This window comes from Prionailurus bengalensis, chromosome D3 (assembly GCF_016509475.1).
Source record: "Prionailurus bengalensis isolate Pbe53 chromosome D3, Fcat_Pben_1.1_paternal_pri, whole genome shotgun sequence".
NCBI lineage: Eukaryota > Metazoa > Chordata > Mammalia > Carnivora > Felidae > Prionailurus > Prionailurus bengalensis.
Window position 1 is genome coordinate 13,872,876 of NC_057356.1, and position 18,704 is coordinate 13,891,579.

At 48.8% G+C, this 18,704-nt stretch overlaps 1 protein-coding gene across 3 annotated transcripts in view; it reads right to left on the bottom strand.

The window, feature by feature from the left end:
- FBXO21 (F-box protein 21) overlaps nt 1-18,704 on the bottom strand; it is a 54,618-nt gene that overhangs the window by 15,844 nt on the left and 20,070 nt on the right. For 2 of the 3 annotated variants that reach the window (XM_043557702.1, XM_043557703.1), the window contains exons 8-11: nt 14,535-14,714; nt 13,292-13,424; nt 5,626-5,837; nt 3,947-4,104 (exon numbers count right to left, since the gene is read on the bottom strand). In XM_043557702.1, coding sequence (XP_043413637.1) covers nt 3,947-4,104; nt 5,626-5,837; nt 13,292-13,424; nt 14,535-14,714 — 683 coding nt within the window. The remainder of the gene's footprint in view (nt 1-3,946; nt 4,105-5,625; nt 5,838-13,291; nt 13,425-14,534; nt 14,715-18,704) is intronic. The other variant, XM_043557704.1, reaches the window with a different exon arrangement.

Here is an 18,704-nt window from a genome sequence, read left to right on the forward strand (position 1 = left end):
CCCACTTGGCATTGTCTCCCTAAAGAAAAATAAATAAATAAATTAACTCAGGAATTTACGGGAGAGGGGAAGAAGTGAGAGGGAAATAAGCACGGAAGGAAAAAGGGGGCGGGGGGAGGGGACAGGGAAGCTCTCGTTCACAGAAATGAAAGAGAAGGGCAGCATCTGCAACTCTCCTGCAATAATTGAGGCAAGGAGACTCAACAGGTACTAAAACAAAAATAAGGGTTCAAGTTATCGGGAACAGGATATTCACGGGACGTCACAGTGTTAGCTGCAAAGGGAAAACTGTGTCTTACATCGATCTTGGCTAAGTGACCCAACTCCGCCTACCACCAGTGGGACATCGATCACACGGGCTCTGGAGGAGATGCAGGAGACACACACAGCATCTGACAGTGAGCATTCGAGCCAAAAAAATGCACCTGATCTAATCCAGCCTCAGACTCTGCTTGCAGTTTGCAGATAATGCAGAGAAGGAAACAGTGAGACACACGCGGAATGTTAGGCGTTTGCGAGACAACCAGCCTGGACTCTTCAAGAAGTCAGTCGCAGGAGAAAGGAAGAAAACGAGGTGAGGAATGAGGAATGAACGGGTCTTAGGAAGAGAAAAGGCTCTGCCGTTGGAGACAGCAACCAAACGCAGTGCGAGGACCCTGGCTGGATCACGACGAGCGGCAAGCGGCTATCAAAGCCGGGCTGGTGGCAAGTGGGAAACGGGGCCGCTGACCGGGCATCAGACAGCAGACGTTTACTTGTCACGCGTGGCGATGTGACTGTGGCAACGCATGGAAACGTCCTATTCTTACACGACGCCTGATTAAGCATTCGGGTCGTTAGGTCTGCAATAGTCTCTCAAAAAGTTCAGCAGAAACCTAAAATCTCTACCTACAGATAAAACAAATATGGTAAATGCTAGCTGTTGAATCTAATGGACGGTGTATGGGGTATTCGATGTATACTTCTGACCGTTTTGCATATTTGAAAATGCTCTTAATCCAAAGTTGTAAAAACAGTTAGCATCTTATTAATGACGCGCTATTTACACTCACCTCATTATTTTGCACTTCTTTTTTAAATTAACTTATTTATTTTGAGGGAGAGAGCGTGAGCGAGGGAAGGGCAGAGAGAGAAGGAGAGACAGAGTCCCAAGCAGGCTCTGTGCTGTCAGCGCAGAGGCCAAGTGGGGCTCGAACCCCTGAACTGCAAGATCATGACCTGAGTCGAAATCAAGAGTCGGACGCTCAACCGACTGAGCCACCCCACCAGCACCACTGCATCTGTGTCTATAAGCTTCTCTGTCAGACAGATGTGAGCATCCACTGGGGTCTGGAGCACCCCGCGGCATGGACGCCTCACCAGACGGGCAGACTGGGGTCTGGCTCTACATGCACAGAGCTTCCGATGGAAAGAGAGGGCCAGATGGTCAACGGGAAATCCTGCAATTCCCATGAAGGTGTGAGGACTCGGAAGGGGCGGGGGGTGTCAGGGAGCTCGGAGCAGGGACAGCCGACCCAATCTGAGCCCTGTGGGGGAACAGCAGGGGGGGGGGAGAAAAGCTGCTGGAAGGAAGTGACGTTAACCTGAAGCATTAGAGAAAAGAGCCTGCTCGTGAGGGACAACCACCTGCGCAAAGACTTGCGCGAAGGATGGTCTCAAAGAACAAGGTCTGGCTGGCTGGAGTGCGCCGGGGGCGGGAGCAGAGAGGAGGCTGTGGGACGGGGTCCAGGTCACCGCCATGCAGAGGAGTCTGGTGGATGCCAGTGAGAGACGGCATGATACAGGCAAGGAGCAGGTATGGCTGGAGTGTGGGGGGCAGGAATGGAAATCAGGGGATGGAAATAGGACAGACGTGCAGGAGACACAGCTGGTGTCATCCGCGGGCCGGACAGATGATGAGGGGAAGGACAGGGAAGAGATGGTGGCCCCAGAGCCCCTGAGCCCCTCGGAGCACACAGGCCAGGACGCTCTCTGGCCCCGCGGCCCGGCACCTGGGAAACAGCGACCAAGGGCCGACAGGGCCCCAGGGCAGACGGACAGCGCTCGTAGGGGAATCCTGGCTGTCCACCTCTAAGAGCCTCTAAAAGTCTCAGAATTTCAAACTAAGAAAGGCAACTGCGAACCTTGCTCACATTCACTCAGCTCAATCTCAGTTTTAGAATGCAGAATCGCAACCAGATAGGAAGTTGTTTCGTTTTGTTTTTTAAGTCGTTACTACACCACAACTCTGATAAACCTGACATTACAGCGCATGTTTGCTTAGATCTGTTTGAGATGAATTCCCCAATCTTCAATACAGACACCAAATTTGGAACACCTACAACTGCATACCCAGTTTTACCTACTCTGAAAAACCCATTTTAAAGTTAGTATGTTTCTAGAAACTCAAATATTAAATGCTAGATGTCTTAATATCGACCATACGTAAAGGGCAGCAAAGGCACACACACGGTGGAGCCCCGGACACTGGCCTGCGATGCTGGGGAAGGGACGGTGCCCTTCACTCTTGGGATATGTGACATGCAATGCTTACCAGGTGACTAGTGGGGGTGCAAGAGTCCACCAAATCATCCAATAATTTCTAAATCATTTGTTGGTTTTTAGACACTGTTGGTATGATTTTTTTTTTAATATGGCACAGCTTCAAAAGTTAAATGAAATCCCCATCGGCCCCTTCATCTAACAGGGGACACACAGACCCTTCTACAACTGTCCCAGCATACTGATGGAGGTTAAGCTTCTTGCACAGCCTCAATGAACAGAATCTCTCTCAATTCTGTATACAACCCTCTCTCAGCTTCTGAGGAGTTAACATGAATAGGAAACTTTCTAGTCTGAGATTTTTATACATCCGAAATTTCTATTATTACATTTACCAATACAATACTGAGTTAGGTCAAACCTGATGCTTTAGGTCAGACACAAACAGGTGTGGCAATGACAGTTAAGGGCATGGCTCTCGGCCAACGTGTCAGGTTCAAATTCACACTTTGTTAGATTAAACTTGGAATGAGCCCATGCGCGTCAGTTTCTTCATGTACAACACGAGTATGATGAGGACAGTATTCCTATTCTCAAGTGGAGTTAATATACGTTAGAACACTGCCTGTCACAGACCAGCACTACATTAGCATTTGTGGTTACTATTTTTTTTAGTAATCTCTACGCCCAACATGGGGCTTGAACTCACAACCCTGAGATCAAGAGTTGCAGGCTCTTCAGGTTGAGCCGGCCGGGCGCCCCACGTTTGTGTTTGTTTTTATTAATAAAACAAAAGCTGTGAATGCCTTGACAGGCAGCCATACAGTAAGTTCATCCAACTAAATGGAGGAACAAGGAAAAAGGAGACCCACACTGCAGGCATCTGCCTCTAACCTGCCTCTCCAGACTCCACCCACTCCCCCCTCACGAGTGCCCTGGACGAGCACCTATCAGGGCTGGCAGTGGCCCCAGACACCACCAAGCACCTGTTGACTACCAGGGGCTCTCAGAGCCAGCGCCGTGGGCTGCAGTTCCCACAGTGGCCACTTGAGGGCATCCCCGGGAAAGCAGAGCAGGCCGCCCGCCTCAGGATGCCAGAGGCTGCTGGGGTGATCCTTCCAACATTGTCCACTCGATGCCCTCCAGTTCAGGCAGGCCATATGGGCAGGGCACTGGGCAGCAAGACTTTTGGGAATTTGGCAAAGGCAATGACAGAGGTCGGCAACAGCACTGGAACGGGGTCCTGAGTGTGGTGGTGATGGAGGGAAGAATCTAGGGGCAGCGACCAACCCAAGGCATGGCTGCACCACGGCATACCCACCCATGTTTAGCAGAATACTGGCCCTGATGAGGTTAGCCATCTCTACATAAACTGATGACTGTGCCCACAATATTGGAGCGCTCAAATGTGTGCTTAAAATGTGCCTGTGTGTCACTACAGGTACAGACAGGACTAGTTACTCACCTTGGGCTGCATATCTACAAGAACCATCCTCCACCAGAACATTATAGAAAGGCTGATGATGGCCATGAGGCAGGCTGTGGACGTTCATGTTTCGGATCCATTCGTGTCCCATCATGCAGGTAGGGTCCCAGCCATAGATCACACAGTTATAGCCATACCTAATTAACATAAGAGCAAGGGCAAATCAATTCCCTGGACCCTGTCACAGCAACTATGAAATATATAAACGATGGCTTGGCTTCTCTTAAGTTCATGTTCTTACAAATTTACCTGCTTTTATCCCTGTTAATAAGCATTTTTCAGGACACTCTTGGCTCCCTTTACAAACCCCTCTTATTATCAAGATAGCACTTCAGGTGGAAAAAAACAGACTTCAACGGAGACTCACAGGACAACTGGTTATCCAAATGGAAAAAGGGATCAGGACCCAGGCCTGAGAACAGCGCACAGTGTCCTAGTGGGACAAAGGCCTGGATAGAAAACACAGAATTTGTAGGCTAGCTTCATGACACAGGACATAAAAAGAGTTCTTAAACCAGATATGAAAAATACAGCCATAAGGGAAAAGAGTACTCAATTTAATAGTATTAAAAGGACCCAGATTCAAGCAGACTATTAAAAAACTACAGGACAACTGGGGAAACAGGAACCCTGACTAGACCTAAGTGAGGAGGTGAAGGAGTTGTTTTTTTCTTAGATACAAGAGGATGGTAAATGTACTTTTAAAGGAGACAGCAAGGCCTTACCTTTTAGGTACACACACTGAAACAGCTACAGGTGAGCCACAGATGGAATGGCATCTGGTACCAGCTTCCAGGGAGGGGCGGGGTTAGGGGGATGAAAAGAGTGAAGGCAGACCCTCACGACAACTGTTGAAGCTGGTTATGGGAGCATCGTCTGGTTCACTATCCTCGTCTCTACTCATATATGCTTGAAATTTCCATATTAAAGTTGAAGAAAAAAAAGAACGCACTAAAAGGATAAAAAATACTAGCCCCAAACTGGGAAAAGATATTGGCAACGTAGATGCACACAGACACAAGTAACAGGATAAAGGACTGAAAACCCCTAAGAAAGATGAATAACTCAAATGAAAAACAGGAAGACTTGAAGATGCGCTTAATAAAAGGAAACTTGAATGAGCTTCTTTTCCAGGTTCACGAGCCCATCCGCGTAGTCAACCGGGGAAATGCAAACGAAAACCACAATGAAATACCAGTCGCCATTTACTCTGTAAGTGCATTTTAAAAAGTCTGGCAATAACACGTAGGGGAGAACAGGACCCTCCGCTCCCAGCCTGCCGGTGGCACGTAAATCGTAACCGGCACTGTTGCTGTGGACGCGGTTGAGTTTTGCCTAGTCAATCGACCATGAGCTTGCCCTACAGACGGGCAAGCCCTACCTGCAACTCGGATTCACAGGGATGGAGATAAACGAAGCGTCAGGACAACGAAGAAATGAGCAGAAACCCCCCCAGCTTACAGCTCTCCCATTAGAAGACCCTGAGCGAGGACAGCGAGACTCTTCTTACAAAACGAAAAGGGTAGATGCGGTTCAGACCAGCTCGGCCTCGGGCGGCTCCCGCGGTGGCCAGTCCGTCGCGGCGGCTCCCGAGACGCGTGCTGGCAGGCACGCGTGTCCTCGGCAGCCGCGTGGGGATGGCCGCCACGGGCACTCACCTCTTATGCTTCATAATGAGCCCAATGGAGTAGCAGACGTCTCTGTGCTTCTCGTGGGAGCGCAGCTTCACCTCCACACCCACCTCCTCCTTCTTGCGCTCGATGTGCTCTAACGTGTGCTGCACCAGATAGCCCACCGCCCCGTGCTGCCCGGGGTCTAGGGTTTGAATGTGCTGGAGGATGTCAAGCACCTTCAAGACAAGACAGAAAGACTAGGAGATAATATTTTCATTTAGGCCTTTTCTTTTTTGCGGCACAGGATTTAGAGCTACCTGATCTGGCAAAAGACGGCAAGCTGGGGGCCGTGCTGATGCCCCCCACGTCTGGGAGCTGGTGGTCTCCCCTCTAACGCCGGGCACTGGTTCCACAGCAGATTCGACCAGCGGGAACGTGGGAATTATTTAGAAACACGGTGGGCCAGAACAAGCGAGGGGTGAGGAGGCAAGAGCCTGCCACGCACAGACGTGTCTGGATTGGGGAACTCCAACAGAAGGTGGTAACACTCTTGCTGGTCAGTGTGGCGATTCCATTCTTTATACACAGAAAGGAGAGGGTTTTAATACATCGCTGACCAACTGGGAAGAAAAGTAACTGCTCAGCTGCTTCCATCCAGATCAAGGGGACGTGTGACAGAGCTGCCTCGACTACCCAGGGGGAAGGGGCTACACAGAAGCCACGGAGTGATGCCCGTGAGCTTAGCTGATGAAGCCGTGGGTCTCAAGGTTCTGAACACGTACCGATCATTTTCAGCTATTTTAACTCGCAGTGCAATTCCGCACGCACTCAAGTGGACAAGGAGAAACCACATCTATGTGGAATTTAAATGACTAAGCTGCTCGCGGCAGAGCTGACTCCAAGGTTATGTTTCCCTACCGTACACAGTGCTGCTAAGGAAACCTGCAAACTCAAATAAAGTTTTACACACACACGCGCGTGCACACACACAAAATCACTTAGCACCTATGACGCCATTTAGCAGAGGGTCTCTGACATGTTCTTCTTTTGGAAACAGGATCTTTTCCTATTTACTGAGCCCTAAGACAGAGTAGGTAAGCAGACAGAGTGACCTATATTCTAGTCCCAGATCCAGCAAATGGTTTTTACCTTTAAGTTAGTTTATTCACGTTATCAGATGATGACTAGTAACTGTCCTATTTCCTGATGTATTCTGACCCACCAAAAGTGCTGTGAAAATTAGCTTTTTGCAGGGCACCTGGGTGGCTCAGGCGGTTAAGCACCCGACTCTTGACTTCGGCTCAGGTCAGGATCTCACAGTTCATGAGATCGAGCCCTGAGTCTGGCTCCGCGCTGAGTGTGGAGGCTGCTTGGGATTCTCTCTCCCCACTCCCCTGCTCCTCCCATGCAAACACGTGCACTCTCTCCCTCAAATACACAAACATAAAGAAAACACCAAAACCTAGTTTTTTGCAGTGTAAGATGTTATTATGAAACCCACTCCTAACCTCCAGATTGGTATTTGCAGGATCTCAGTATTTTGTGAATGCTGCTTCTCCACTGATCACTGATTCGTGCCAAGCCCATCACATTTATTTCATTTCATCCTCCCAACGTGAAGTATAGTCAATGCTGATTTCCAAAGAGGAATCAGGCATCATCAAGTTAAGGAACTTGCTGGAGGTCCCAGAGTATGAAAGTGTGGAGGGAGAATGTGGACCGGGGCGGGGGGGCGAGCTGACTCCAAACCTAAGGTCGCAACCACCTTCTTACCAGAGCAAGAGCAGGAGCATTTTAATTCATTGTTAGGAAAACTTTCAAACCCATAAAAACTGGGGTGCCTGGATGGCTCAGTCGGTTAAGCATCTGACTCTTGATTTCTGCTCAGGCCATGATCTCACAGTTCACGAGCTCAAACTCCATGCTAGGCTCTGGGCTGATAGTGAGTGCCGAGTGTTGCCTGCGATTCTCTCTCTCCCTCACTCTCTGCCCCTCCTGTGCGAGTGCCCTTTCTCTCTCAAAATAATTAAAAAAAAAAAAAATCAGTAAGGTTGCTTAAAACACACACACACACACACACACACACACACACACACACACACAAATGGACAGAATGGTATAACCCTAAGCACCTCAAACTCAGCTTCAACCAGTATCAACTGAGAGCCAATTTCCATCCACCACCCCACCTTTGCTTTAATTTGTACTGTGCTTTACTTTGGGGGACACTAATCATATTCATCCTCTGAAGCTAAAACCATCGGATCTGAACGGTGAGTTCTATTTCCGGCGCTTGCGTGTGGCTTTCCTCCTGTTCCCATATGCAGCTCCAACTACAGCCGACCCTTGAACAACACGGGTTTGAACTGCATGGGTCCACCTATATGAGGATTTTTTCCAGTACGGGACCGTAAATGTATTTTCTCTTTCTTGTAATTTTCTCATAACATTTGCTTTCCTCTAGCTTACTTTATTATGAGAATATAGTATGTTACACATAAAACATGCACAATATGTTAACTAGCTAGTTGTTATCCGAGAGGCTTCTAATCAACAGCAGGCCATCAGTTAAGTTTTGAGTCAAAAGTTATACATGGAGTTTTGACTGTGTCAGGGGTCAGCACCCCTACACCTTCCCCCCCAACCCCACTCCGTCTGTGCAAGGGATGACTATAGTTACTTTTTTTTAAATGTTTACTTATTTTGAGAGAGAGAGAGAGAGAGAGAGCGAGCATGAACAGGGGAGGGTCACAAGAGAGAGGGAGACATGGAATCTGAAACAGGCTCTAGGCTCTGAGCTGTCAGCACAGAGCCCGACACGGGGCTCAAACCCACGAACCATGAGATCATGACCTGAGCCGAAGTTGGACGCTTAACCGACTGAGCCACCCAGGCGCCCCAATTATAGTTACTTCTGACCACACTTCTGCTACATTCTATAAATACAGCTTCCCTCCCTAACTAGCAGCCCCTCCCCTGCAGATAAGTGCAACAGACCTATCTTGGGAGTCTTGTAAGCACAGGGGAAGGCTTAAACTCCCTTGTAGCATCAGGAAGAGACAAGGTTCAGGGGTAATTACCACTCCCTGTCCCCAGATGTGCAGATGACAGGCTGAAGGGAGAGGGCAGAAACAGAAAAGATACCATGACAGGGGCCTGGTGTGCTCCTGAAGGACAGTACTGATGACAGCGGCAGGGGTGGCAGGTGTTATGATGTCTCCAAACACATGTCTAGGCTGACAATCCCAAGAGCCCACAATTTTGGGGGTAGGAATCTTGGAACACAGGGGTCTGTCACTCATGATTGGCAACCTTTACCGTAAGGAGCCAGAGAGTAACTGCGGCCTTGTGGCCCACATGGTGTCGGACCCAACTACTCTCCTCTGCCCCCTGTGGCTGGAGAGTAGCCAGCGATAAAAAAGCAAGCAGATGGGCCCCTTTCGAAATGTGCCTTTGATAAAACATATCCACAAATCCAGGCAGCAGAGTGTGCTGACCCTGTTCTGTCCCGGCTACCGGTTTCCCTGTGGCTCTCTGTGAAGTGCCTGGCTCCATGCTGCAGACCTCCACTTGGCTGGGGGCTCTTCTGCTTTTGGGGCTTCAGCCACCAGACGCTGATACGGGGAGCCCCTGCCAGATGTCCTCAGACAGCTGCACTCAATGGCCCCGGTCGTGTCCAATCCAACAAACCCCAAACTGAACACTTTCTCCTGCCCCTGAAACAAGTCTGTTCTCCAAACACCTGTTTTTTTTGAGGGGTAGGGGGCGAGGGGCAGAGAGAGAATCCCAGGCAGGTTCAGCACTATCAGCACAGAGCTCGGTGCAGGGCTCGAACTCACGAACCACTGTGAGATCATGACCTGAGCCGAAATCAAGAGTTGGATGCCCAACCAAATAAGCCACCCAGGCGCCCCAATACCCACCCAGTACAGAGCCCAACATGGGGCTCGAACTCATGACCCGGAGATCAAGACCTGAGCAGAGATCAAGAGTTGGATGTTTAACCGACTGAGCCACCCAGGCGCCCCATCCAAATACCCACTTTTAACGCGCCCAAACAGTCTCCCTTGTTGGAAAATCTGGATATCCTCTCCCTCATTATCTAACAAAGATCTTAATCACTCGTCCAAACCATTTTTTTGAGCACCTCCTGCGTCTCGGGCCTTGGGCGGAGAGCCAGGGGGGCCGCTACCCTGAAGAACCACACAGATGCGGTCCTCGCCCTCAGGGAGCCCGGTCCCTGGCGAAGGCACAGTACACACGCAGCCACAGTGTCCTCAGAAGACGTTCTGCGGCAGCGCGAGCACACGGCTGGCAGAGCAAGGGACCTGGACTGCCGCGGATGGGCTGGGGAAGGGGTTTCAGAGGCGCAGCCAATGGGACCGAGGCCTAAGGAAAGGCGTTTGGGGCAGCGCCGGGGCGCGCACCAAGCACTGAGGCGAGAGAACACGGGCGAGTGGAGGGCGCGGCCAGGCAGCACAGCGTCCAAAAGGGGCAACCGTGAGCACCGAGGCAGCTGAGGCTGGCAGGGCCAGACCGCCGAGAATCTTACTAGCCATGACAAAGAGAATGAGCCTGATCTTCACGACACCGAGGCAGTCACTCGGAGGGCTCTGAGCACTGAAGGGGCAGGGCCGACATCTTCAGAGATTGCTCCGGCCCCAGTGTAGGGAACAGGTTCTGAGGGGTAAGAGTGGAGGGGGGAGAGCAGGCAGGAGGCCTGGGCGGCGGTCTAGGAGATGGGGCCACGGGTACACGTGCAGCAGACACCTGGGCACGCGGGTCTGGAGCCCAGGGTCCAGGCAGAGCGTCCGTCGGGAGCGGTCAGCCTGCGGACGGTAACTGAAGCAAGGCCAGGTGACCTCACCTCGGGGAAAGGTGTTCACCGAAGTCTAGAAACTACCCTGCGGGGAAGAAACTTAGGACACGGAACTAGCAAGAGGCTGAGAACCATGGACCAGACTCAAAGGAACAGAGTGTTTTGAGCAGTGAATGGCCCTCAGTGATCCAGAAAGATAAGGAAAGACAAGTATCTGTGGATTCGTCAACAAAAAGAACGGTTTCTGTCAAAAGGGGTCATTGGCTTCCTTGGCAAGAGCGGCGTGTGGAGGGGGGAAATGATCCCCATGTTCTGGGGCGCAGGTGGGAGGCCAGGCATGCGGCCATCTGGGGCTGGAGCCCCGCAGGGGAGGAGAGAGATAAGGAGGCGGCCGCAGGGATGTCATGGGAGCGCGTTTTGTTTTTTCCCCAAAGATGAGAAAGATCGATCCGAGTCAGCAGAACGCCAACGGCAGACAGCAGAAACAGGGAGTTGTAGACATAGGAGAAATAAAGGAAAACAGAGTGGGATCTGGAGCACAGAGAGTTGCCTTGGAAAACCAGAAGGGTATCTTTTCCAGTGAGACGTAGAGGAGGGTGAGGGAAGGGAGGGAGGGCTATGGGTCAAACTGAGGAGGGAGGTCTGGCAGCAGGAAGCAGAACGGGCCCGGGTGCCGGCTTCACCATCCCCCCCGTAGCCCGCTGGCCCACAGGGGTGAGGCGTGCGGGTGGGCTCGGGCACCGAACTGCCTGTGCGCAATTCCTAACACCGTTGATGCCAGCGCGGGTGGCCTCAGCGGGTTACCTGACTTCCCGCTGCCTCAGTTTCACTATTTACAGAATGACAAAAACCCGGCATCCACCCCACAGGGTTGGAAGGAGGCGTCTGGTGCCAGTGACTTTTCAAAACGTGACCACCCTCCACTGTCTCTTCCCGTCACAGCCACAAGGACCCTGGACTATGACGACAGTGACCCAGAGGGCTTGTGTTTCTTCGCTCTTTCTGATTTACTTCAACTGAAAACAAGCTGACTTTCCAGTCTTCCCAGTTTGGGAACTAACAAGGCCACACTAATTCCAAGCCTTCCAGAAACTGATCTGAAAAATATGCACACAGCTGCTCACGTTTCCATGCCCATATATGAGTACGGGCATACAAAGCCTTGTTGGGTGGGCCCACAGTGCCGGGCCCGTCCACCTCCGTGCCAGGCACAGGCTGCCCCTGCCCACGGGAACAGCTGCCTATCCTGCCCTCTGAATGGTTTCCCACCCTTCAAGGTCCACCTCAAACACCTTCTCTGGAGAGGAGCCTTTCCTCATGGCTTCAGTGTCCCCTGGAAATTTCCTCATCAGAAGCCCCCGTGTTCCCACTCTCTCTGGTGGCGCCCGCCTAGCTCAAGTGCACTCTCATGGAGGGGAGCGACTTTGCATTCCTGATCCCCGCATGAGGGGCCGTCTAAGGTGCTCAACCCCAGAAGCAAACGAATGGTCGTCATGAGGAAAAATGTTCTGCACGTAAGCAACCGGGATCTTGTTCTAGTGACCTTTGCTTGGCAGGATGGCACTCTCGGTCATCCACGGAGGGTACTGAGGTATTTCCCCAGTGCACAGCATGAGCACTGAACGGAGTCCATCATCAAAGAAAGGTAAGGATGCCAGAGCTCCTGCAGACTTTCCCCCAGGGCAGATGTTAACCTTACCCCTTCTAAGGCTGATGTGTAATTTAATACAGAATTTACATCTAAAAAGTCATGCTTTGAGAGGGTTTCAGCATTCTACAAATTATCATGACATTCCTTAATTGAAGAAAGAAGTGACAAGAATCAGTTATGTATAGCCCAGCATCAAAAATAAAGTGAGGGAAAAAAATAAACGACTGAGCTGTGGATAAGAGGGTTCTGGGAAGTAGGTGGTAACTTTGGTAGAGGGTCTGGTTCTGGCAGACCACAGGATGTTCCGGGAGGACATCTGCTACTTGGACTACAGATGACCTCTTAAGATAGGAGCTCAGGGATGTTCCTACCGATGGGTCCTTTCTCAGAACGATTCCACATCTTTGAAGTGGGGAATAAATGAGATAGTTTAAACCTAAGCAATGTGGGGTCATACTATTTACCCCTCTCTAACAACACGAACGGATGATTTTATGCTGATGTCCCTGTGAGCACTCGGAACAAAATTCTCTCGCCAGGCTGCTCTAAACAGACATAATGGATTATTAACATCTTCCCCTGGAAAAGCCAGCGCGTGATGGAAAGGCGCAGCTGCTCCCACGCTGTAACACACCCTCGCACTCAGACACCTGCTGCACCCACAGCTTGCTGAGGAGCGTTTCTGATCGCAGATGCCGCGGTCCTCCGAAAGGGCTTGCTGCTGGCCACAGGGGACATTAGAAAAAGGAGGAGCCCAAGTGGGACTGTATCAGAATCCACAGTTTTCCAAGACGGAACCAGTCCGTGAAACCCAGCAGCTGGACCGGAACACAGCCAAGATCTACTTTTCCTTTGTTAAACAGGGGTGCTCACATGGTCAGTGTGAGCACCACCAGCACTGCTGGAGGGTGAACGCTTAAAGTTCTGCTTCCCCTTGCTGAGTCAGGGTGACCCGGGGGGGAACACGTGTGGGCACCAACAGGTGGGTTGCAGAGCTGAGGCCTTGTGCTTCCAGGTGTTTAAGGCATGGACCACAAAGAGAACGGGCAACCCCTGGCAGTGTAGCCAAGTGTTTTAGATTTAAAGGAGACAAAAAACATTTAATTGACAGGCCGAGAGGGGAGAGTGAATAAATTCACGTTTATCCTCCAGGCTGATAGGAGGATAAACTTCCAAGAGCCGCCTTTCAAGCTAGAGTTCCTCTCTAACGCAAGTGCAAAGCATCAAAGTAAAATAATTACCTTCTCTGGCCAGATGCCCAGGTGGAAATAGAGCCTGGCTTGCAGGAGGAGAAGCTGCACCTGGTCCGGGTACATCGCCAGGTACAGATCCAGGGAGTCTCGCAGGAGTTGGTAAGACTGGTCGATGCCTTCCCTGGTGGGGGAAATCAATCACGGCCTCACTTTCTGCTTGCTTCTCAGCTGAGACCCTCTTTTTCAAGACCCAGGTTTTATGAGTAATGGACACAAAGGCCACACACCTTTCCGGATTCCGATACCTCCTCTCTGTTCAGCATATAGTTACAACGATCTCAGTAACAATATTAAAAAAGCCCCAGAAGAAACCTTAACTTTTGTACCCCACTTTGGTGATGGGCATGAAAACTGTAAGCACTTTCACTGTATAGTCACCTCAATAACACGGCACATAATCAAAAATAACTTCTGCCTAGGTGGAGCACAGAGGACTTTTAGGGCAGTAAGACTGTTCCGCACAATACCACGACGGTTGGTTCGTCATGGTGCGCTCATCCAAACCCACAGAACGTACGCCACCAAGAGGGAAGCCGGTGTGAACTGTAGAGTCTGAGGATGACGTGTCTGTGGGGGTTCGTCAGCTGTAACCAGTGTCCCACTCTGACGGGGGATGTTGGGGAGGTGCGGGGGAGGGGGTACTAGGAGAACTCTCTGTACTTTCCACTCCATTTTGTTGTGAACCTAAAATTGCTCTAAAAAATACAGCCTATTTTAAAAGAACAAAGAATTCCACCGTTAGGCAGGGAACTACGACTACAACATACAATCTTCTATTTTCCCTGTAAGACATATTCCCTTGGACTCAGAGGCAGAATGGTTTCATACTTTTGTTTGCTTTCTCACCTAAGTGATAGAAATGTATAAACCAAAGGACGACGACAAGGCACTTGGACCAAAGAACATACTGCCCTGAAAAGTAACCTTTACCAGTCTCAAATATTCTGGTTACTAAAGAAAATATTGAAAATATTACAGAAAACTTGCACACAAGTCCATTGCAAAAGTGTCAAAGTCACTCAGTACATCTTAAGCCAGGACAGCATTATGTCACAAGGATGCGTTTCTCTCTGTGGTGGGTAGACAGCCGCAGACAGCCCAACTGTGCCTCCCGGCATCCACAGCTTTGCCGCCTGACGGGAGGCCCATCAAATAAAATCCTCTGTAAGGCAATCCGAGCCTCCAAAGACATGCACTCTGCAGAAGTGTTGGAAAACCACGAAAACCTTACCGCTTTCCCAGGCTTAAAAGGTTTCCCACCATTCGCTGTAACACCTTCTTCACGTTGACCACCCCGTACAGTGCTGCCGTCACGTGCTGGCCGATCAGGTATTCACACTCTTTCACTGTCAGCTGTTTCCCTTTCCCAAAAGCGTCTATGTAGATGTAGTCAAAGATGTCCAGGGTCGCCCTATCCAGACAGCACAGGCAGTTAGCCAAATCTCAAGTCAGAGCTGCACAAGGCAATGTCTAACATCCCCTCCCCCCTCCCCACAAGTAGCTCAAATTAGAGACTGAATATTATTAACACAGCAGCATTTTCACTTAAAATAGTAAGGCCTTGTCTAAAGTTCAAAATCTGACCCTTTAGACATTCCCTGCTGTGTTAAGACTTCAGGACACAGATGTTTAGGAAACGGCACCGATGCGTGCCATCAAATATAGTTTTGCGAGGAGATTAAGCCAGATCAAACCAAGTTTAAAAGAGAACAGAAGAGAATTTATTGACCTTAGTCTACAAAACGCTCTATCGGAAGTTGGGTGGGAAGGCCCGAGGCACTTTATGATTCTGCAGATTAGCACAGTTAACGTCTGTGGACCCTAGGCCCCTGGGGCTGTGAGGAAAGTTACAGAACCCAGCCCTGCCAAGTGTCCTGCCCCCGACCCTGCAGACACACTCCGGTGGGCACTCAGGGCTCAGCCTGGGAACCTGGCTCCAGACCAGAGAGCTGAGCCCCCGCACTTGACCCTGCCACCCCTCCCGTGAACCGTGCTCTCAAAAAGGGTGGTGGCCTGAGCTGAGCGGAGCGGTGGGAGGAGGTCACATGAAGCCAGTCCTCATCACCATTACCAAGAACATTCTCTGAGGACTCCTGAAGGTCTTTGTTTCAGGGACAGTTGTATTTTTTTTTTTTCCTTGAGCAGCTGTTCCACTTTGATCTTATGCCCATTGCAAACCACGCAGGAGATTTTCACTTGGGCGGCTTTATTTATTTATTTATTTATTTATTTTAATTTTTATTTACTTTAGAGACAGAGAGACAGAGCACAAGTGGGGAAGGGGCAGAGAGAGCCGGAGATGGAATCCGAAGCCGGAGATGGAATCTGAGCTGTCAGCACAGAGCCCGATGTGGGGCCCAAACCCATGAACCATGAGATCATGACCTGAGCTGAAGTCAGACACCCAACTGACTGAGCCACCCAGGCTCCCCTCACTTGGGCTGCTTTAAAAAGCCCAGTCAGATTTCTTCCTAGAGTCATATTAATATACTTCCTGTAGCAAGACAGACACAATGTTCCAAAAATAAGAGATGCTCTTCAACTCTTTTTATGAGTCTACAAGAACTACACATATACACACAAATCGATTACAGACAAAAATCCTACATAAAATAGGAGCAAATCAAATACAGCAATGAATTTTTAAAAATCCTATGATTAAGACAGATGTACCCCAAGAATGAAAGGATAATTGAATGTTAAAAAATCTATTTCAGCACGTATGAAGAAAAATGTATGATTTTATCAGTAGATACAGAAAAGAGATTTTGGAAAAAAAAAAAATCGAATGCCTACTTATTTAATAAAACTTAAGCAGGGGCAGCTGGGTGGCTCAGCTGGCTAAGAATCCAACTTTGGCTCAGATTCTATGTCTTGGGTCATGAGTTTGAGCCCTGCATTGGGTGAGCTCAAGCCTTACTTCAGGCTCTGCACGGACAGTGTGGGGGAGCTGAGTGGGATTCTCTCTCCCTCTCTTTCTGCCCCTCGCTCACTCTCACCCTCTTTCTAAAAAAAGAATAATAATAATAATTAAAAAGAACTTAAGCAAAGTAGGAATTTAGAAGGCAGCTTTGATAATCTCAATGAAAGGAAATACTCCAAACGTCATGCCTGATGATGAAATTTTGAAAGCATTCCACCTGAAGTCATACCCAAGACAAGGGTACCCACTATCACTGGTTCTACTCAACTCTGTGTGAGAACACCCAGCCATCAGAATAAGTATAAGAAACAAATGTACAAAGGCTAGAAAGAAAAGAACCAAACGGTCACGATTCACAGGCAATATGACCATCTACACTGGAAACCCACAAGAGTTGACAATTAGCTCCAATAATTTATTCAGCAAAGGGGATGATTATCAGATTTATATCTAAATATCAGTCATATCCCTATACATCATCAATACTTAGAAAACATAATTTTAAAAATTACCATTTACATTAGCAATAAATATTTAAGGTACTTTAACGAATAAGTCTGGCAAGAGTTAAAGAACTTCATGAAGAAAACAATAAAATCTTTTTAAGGATATTAAAGACAACTTACACGTGTAGGGAGGCATCCCATTCACAGACAGACTCAGGAGCAAAACACTGAAACACTGCTCGTATTAATCTATGAATCCAATCGAAAGTAAACTCTGGTACCGATTAACATCCTTATGGACTTCTGAAGGAGGCTGGTAAATGGATTCTAAATCTACAGAAGAGCAAAAGGCTAAGAAGAGCCAAGGAAATTCTGAAGAACTCGATGGGGAGGGGGGTGGGGTCTGACCTACCAGGTACTAGTAAACGATAAAGTTACAGTAAGACAACAGGGTCTTGGTGCAGGGACGGATCAGAGACCAAGGGCATGAACGTGGGTCCAGGTGAGGAGAGGGCTTGCAGCCCGGCCGTTGCTTCATGGGCTGTGCACCCGCACTATTCTCACCGGCCTCCTGACTCCTTTGCCCTGAGGACGCAGCCAGGGGCTCGGTGTTTGTTTCTGCCAGGTGCCTGGCGTACAGACAAATTATTTTATTGCTCATCTGCACTGTTAGTGCACATTCACCGTAGCCTGAGAAGAAAAAATGATACTGTTACCATGCACAACTGTGCCCAGCAATCCGTTTCTGTGGCAAATAATATGGCAACTGCAGTTTTAAATGCTTTCTATCATGCAGAGATCCTTGGTGGATTGTTACATGGGCATTTAAGATTATTTTTGAGATATTTGGGGAAATCGGTTGGGTTACCTAGGCAGAGAGAATGGACTGAGAGAGCATATTCCCCATTTACAATCAAGGAAAAGTGGGTACCTGCTACCCAAAGCCGCGCAATACGTGTAGAAAAGGGTATCTGGAAAAGAAAGGACGCCCATGCATACCATTTAAGGAAATATACATATGTAATGAACTATAAAAATTTGCATGGAAATAACAGAAACTTGCAAGTAACTGGTGGTTATCTCTGCAGAGGAGAGGAAGAAGGAGGGGATGAGGAATACCCAGGAGGCTCCAACTATTCATGTTTTATTTTTTAAACTAGGGGGTAGAAATACAGAGATGAGTTACGCCTTTCTTCCAGGTATGATTCACAAATTCTACTAGGTGTATAAAGCACTGGGCCATCTCAATCCTCCAAATGCTTGAAAAACATGTGCTCCATTTTCACAGAGGAAGAAACTGAGGCTCAGAGGAAGCCGAGGTCTGAACCCAGCCCAACACTAAAGCTCAGGTACTACTATACCGCTCATCACTCGCCAGAGGATATTACAAGGTCATTCAAAGCACAGGAAATAATTAAATAACTTTGTTTCTTTTTCCTCTAAATGGCACATTTAATGAGAAGATAGTTCTGACTATGTGATGAACTATTTCTTTCACAAAAGCTAGACTACAGCTGAAAAAAAGCTTTATGTCCAATAGGACACCAAGCTTAAAGGAGAACAAAACAGAACTTGTTGACCTGGTCTCAAAATGCACATCAGTCACCAACCTTACCTAAAAGGGGCATCACTGATGATAAGAAACTGAGCATTTGCTGTGCACATGAGTGAAGAACTCAGCTACCCTGCTGTCTCCCCCTCCCCCATCCTCCCTCCCTCTCTCTCTGGTGAGGAGGGAGGGAGGGGAGATTTTATGGAAGACTGCAAAATAAGACTTTAAGAACTCTTTGATCTAGATGGACTTAACAGATATATTCAGAACATTCCATCCTAAAATGGCAGAATACGCATTCTTTTCAAGTGCACATGTGACATTCTCCAGAACAGATCACATATTAGGTCACAAATCGAGCCTCAACAAATACAAAATGATTGAGATCATACCATGCATCTTTTCTGACCACAATGCTATGAAACTTGAAGTCGACCACAAGAAATAATTTAGAAATAAAACAAATACAAGGAGGTTAAA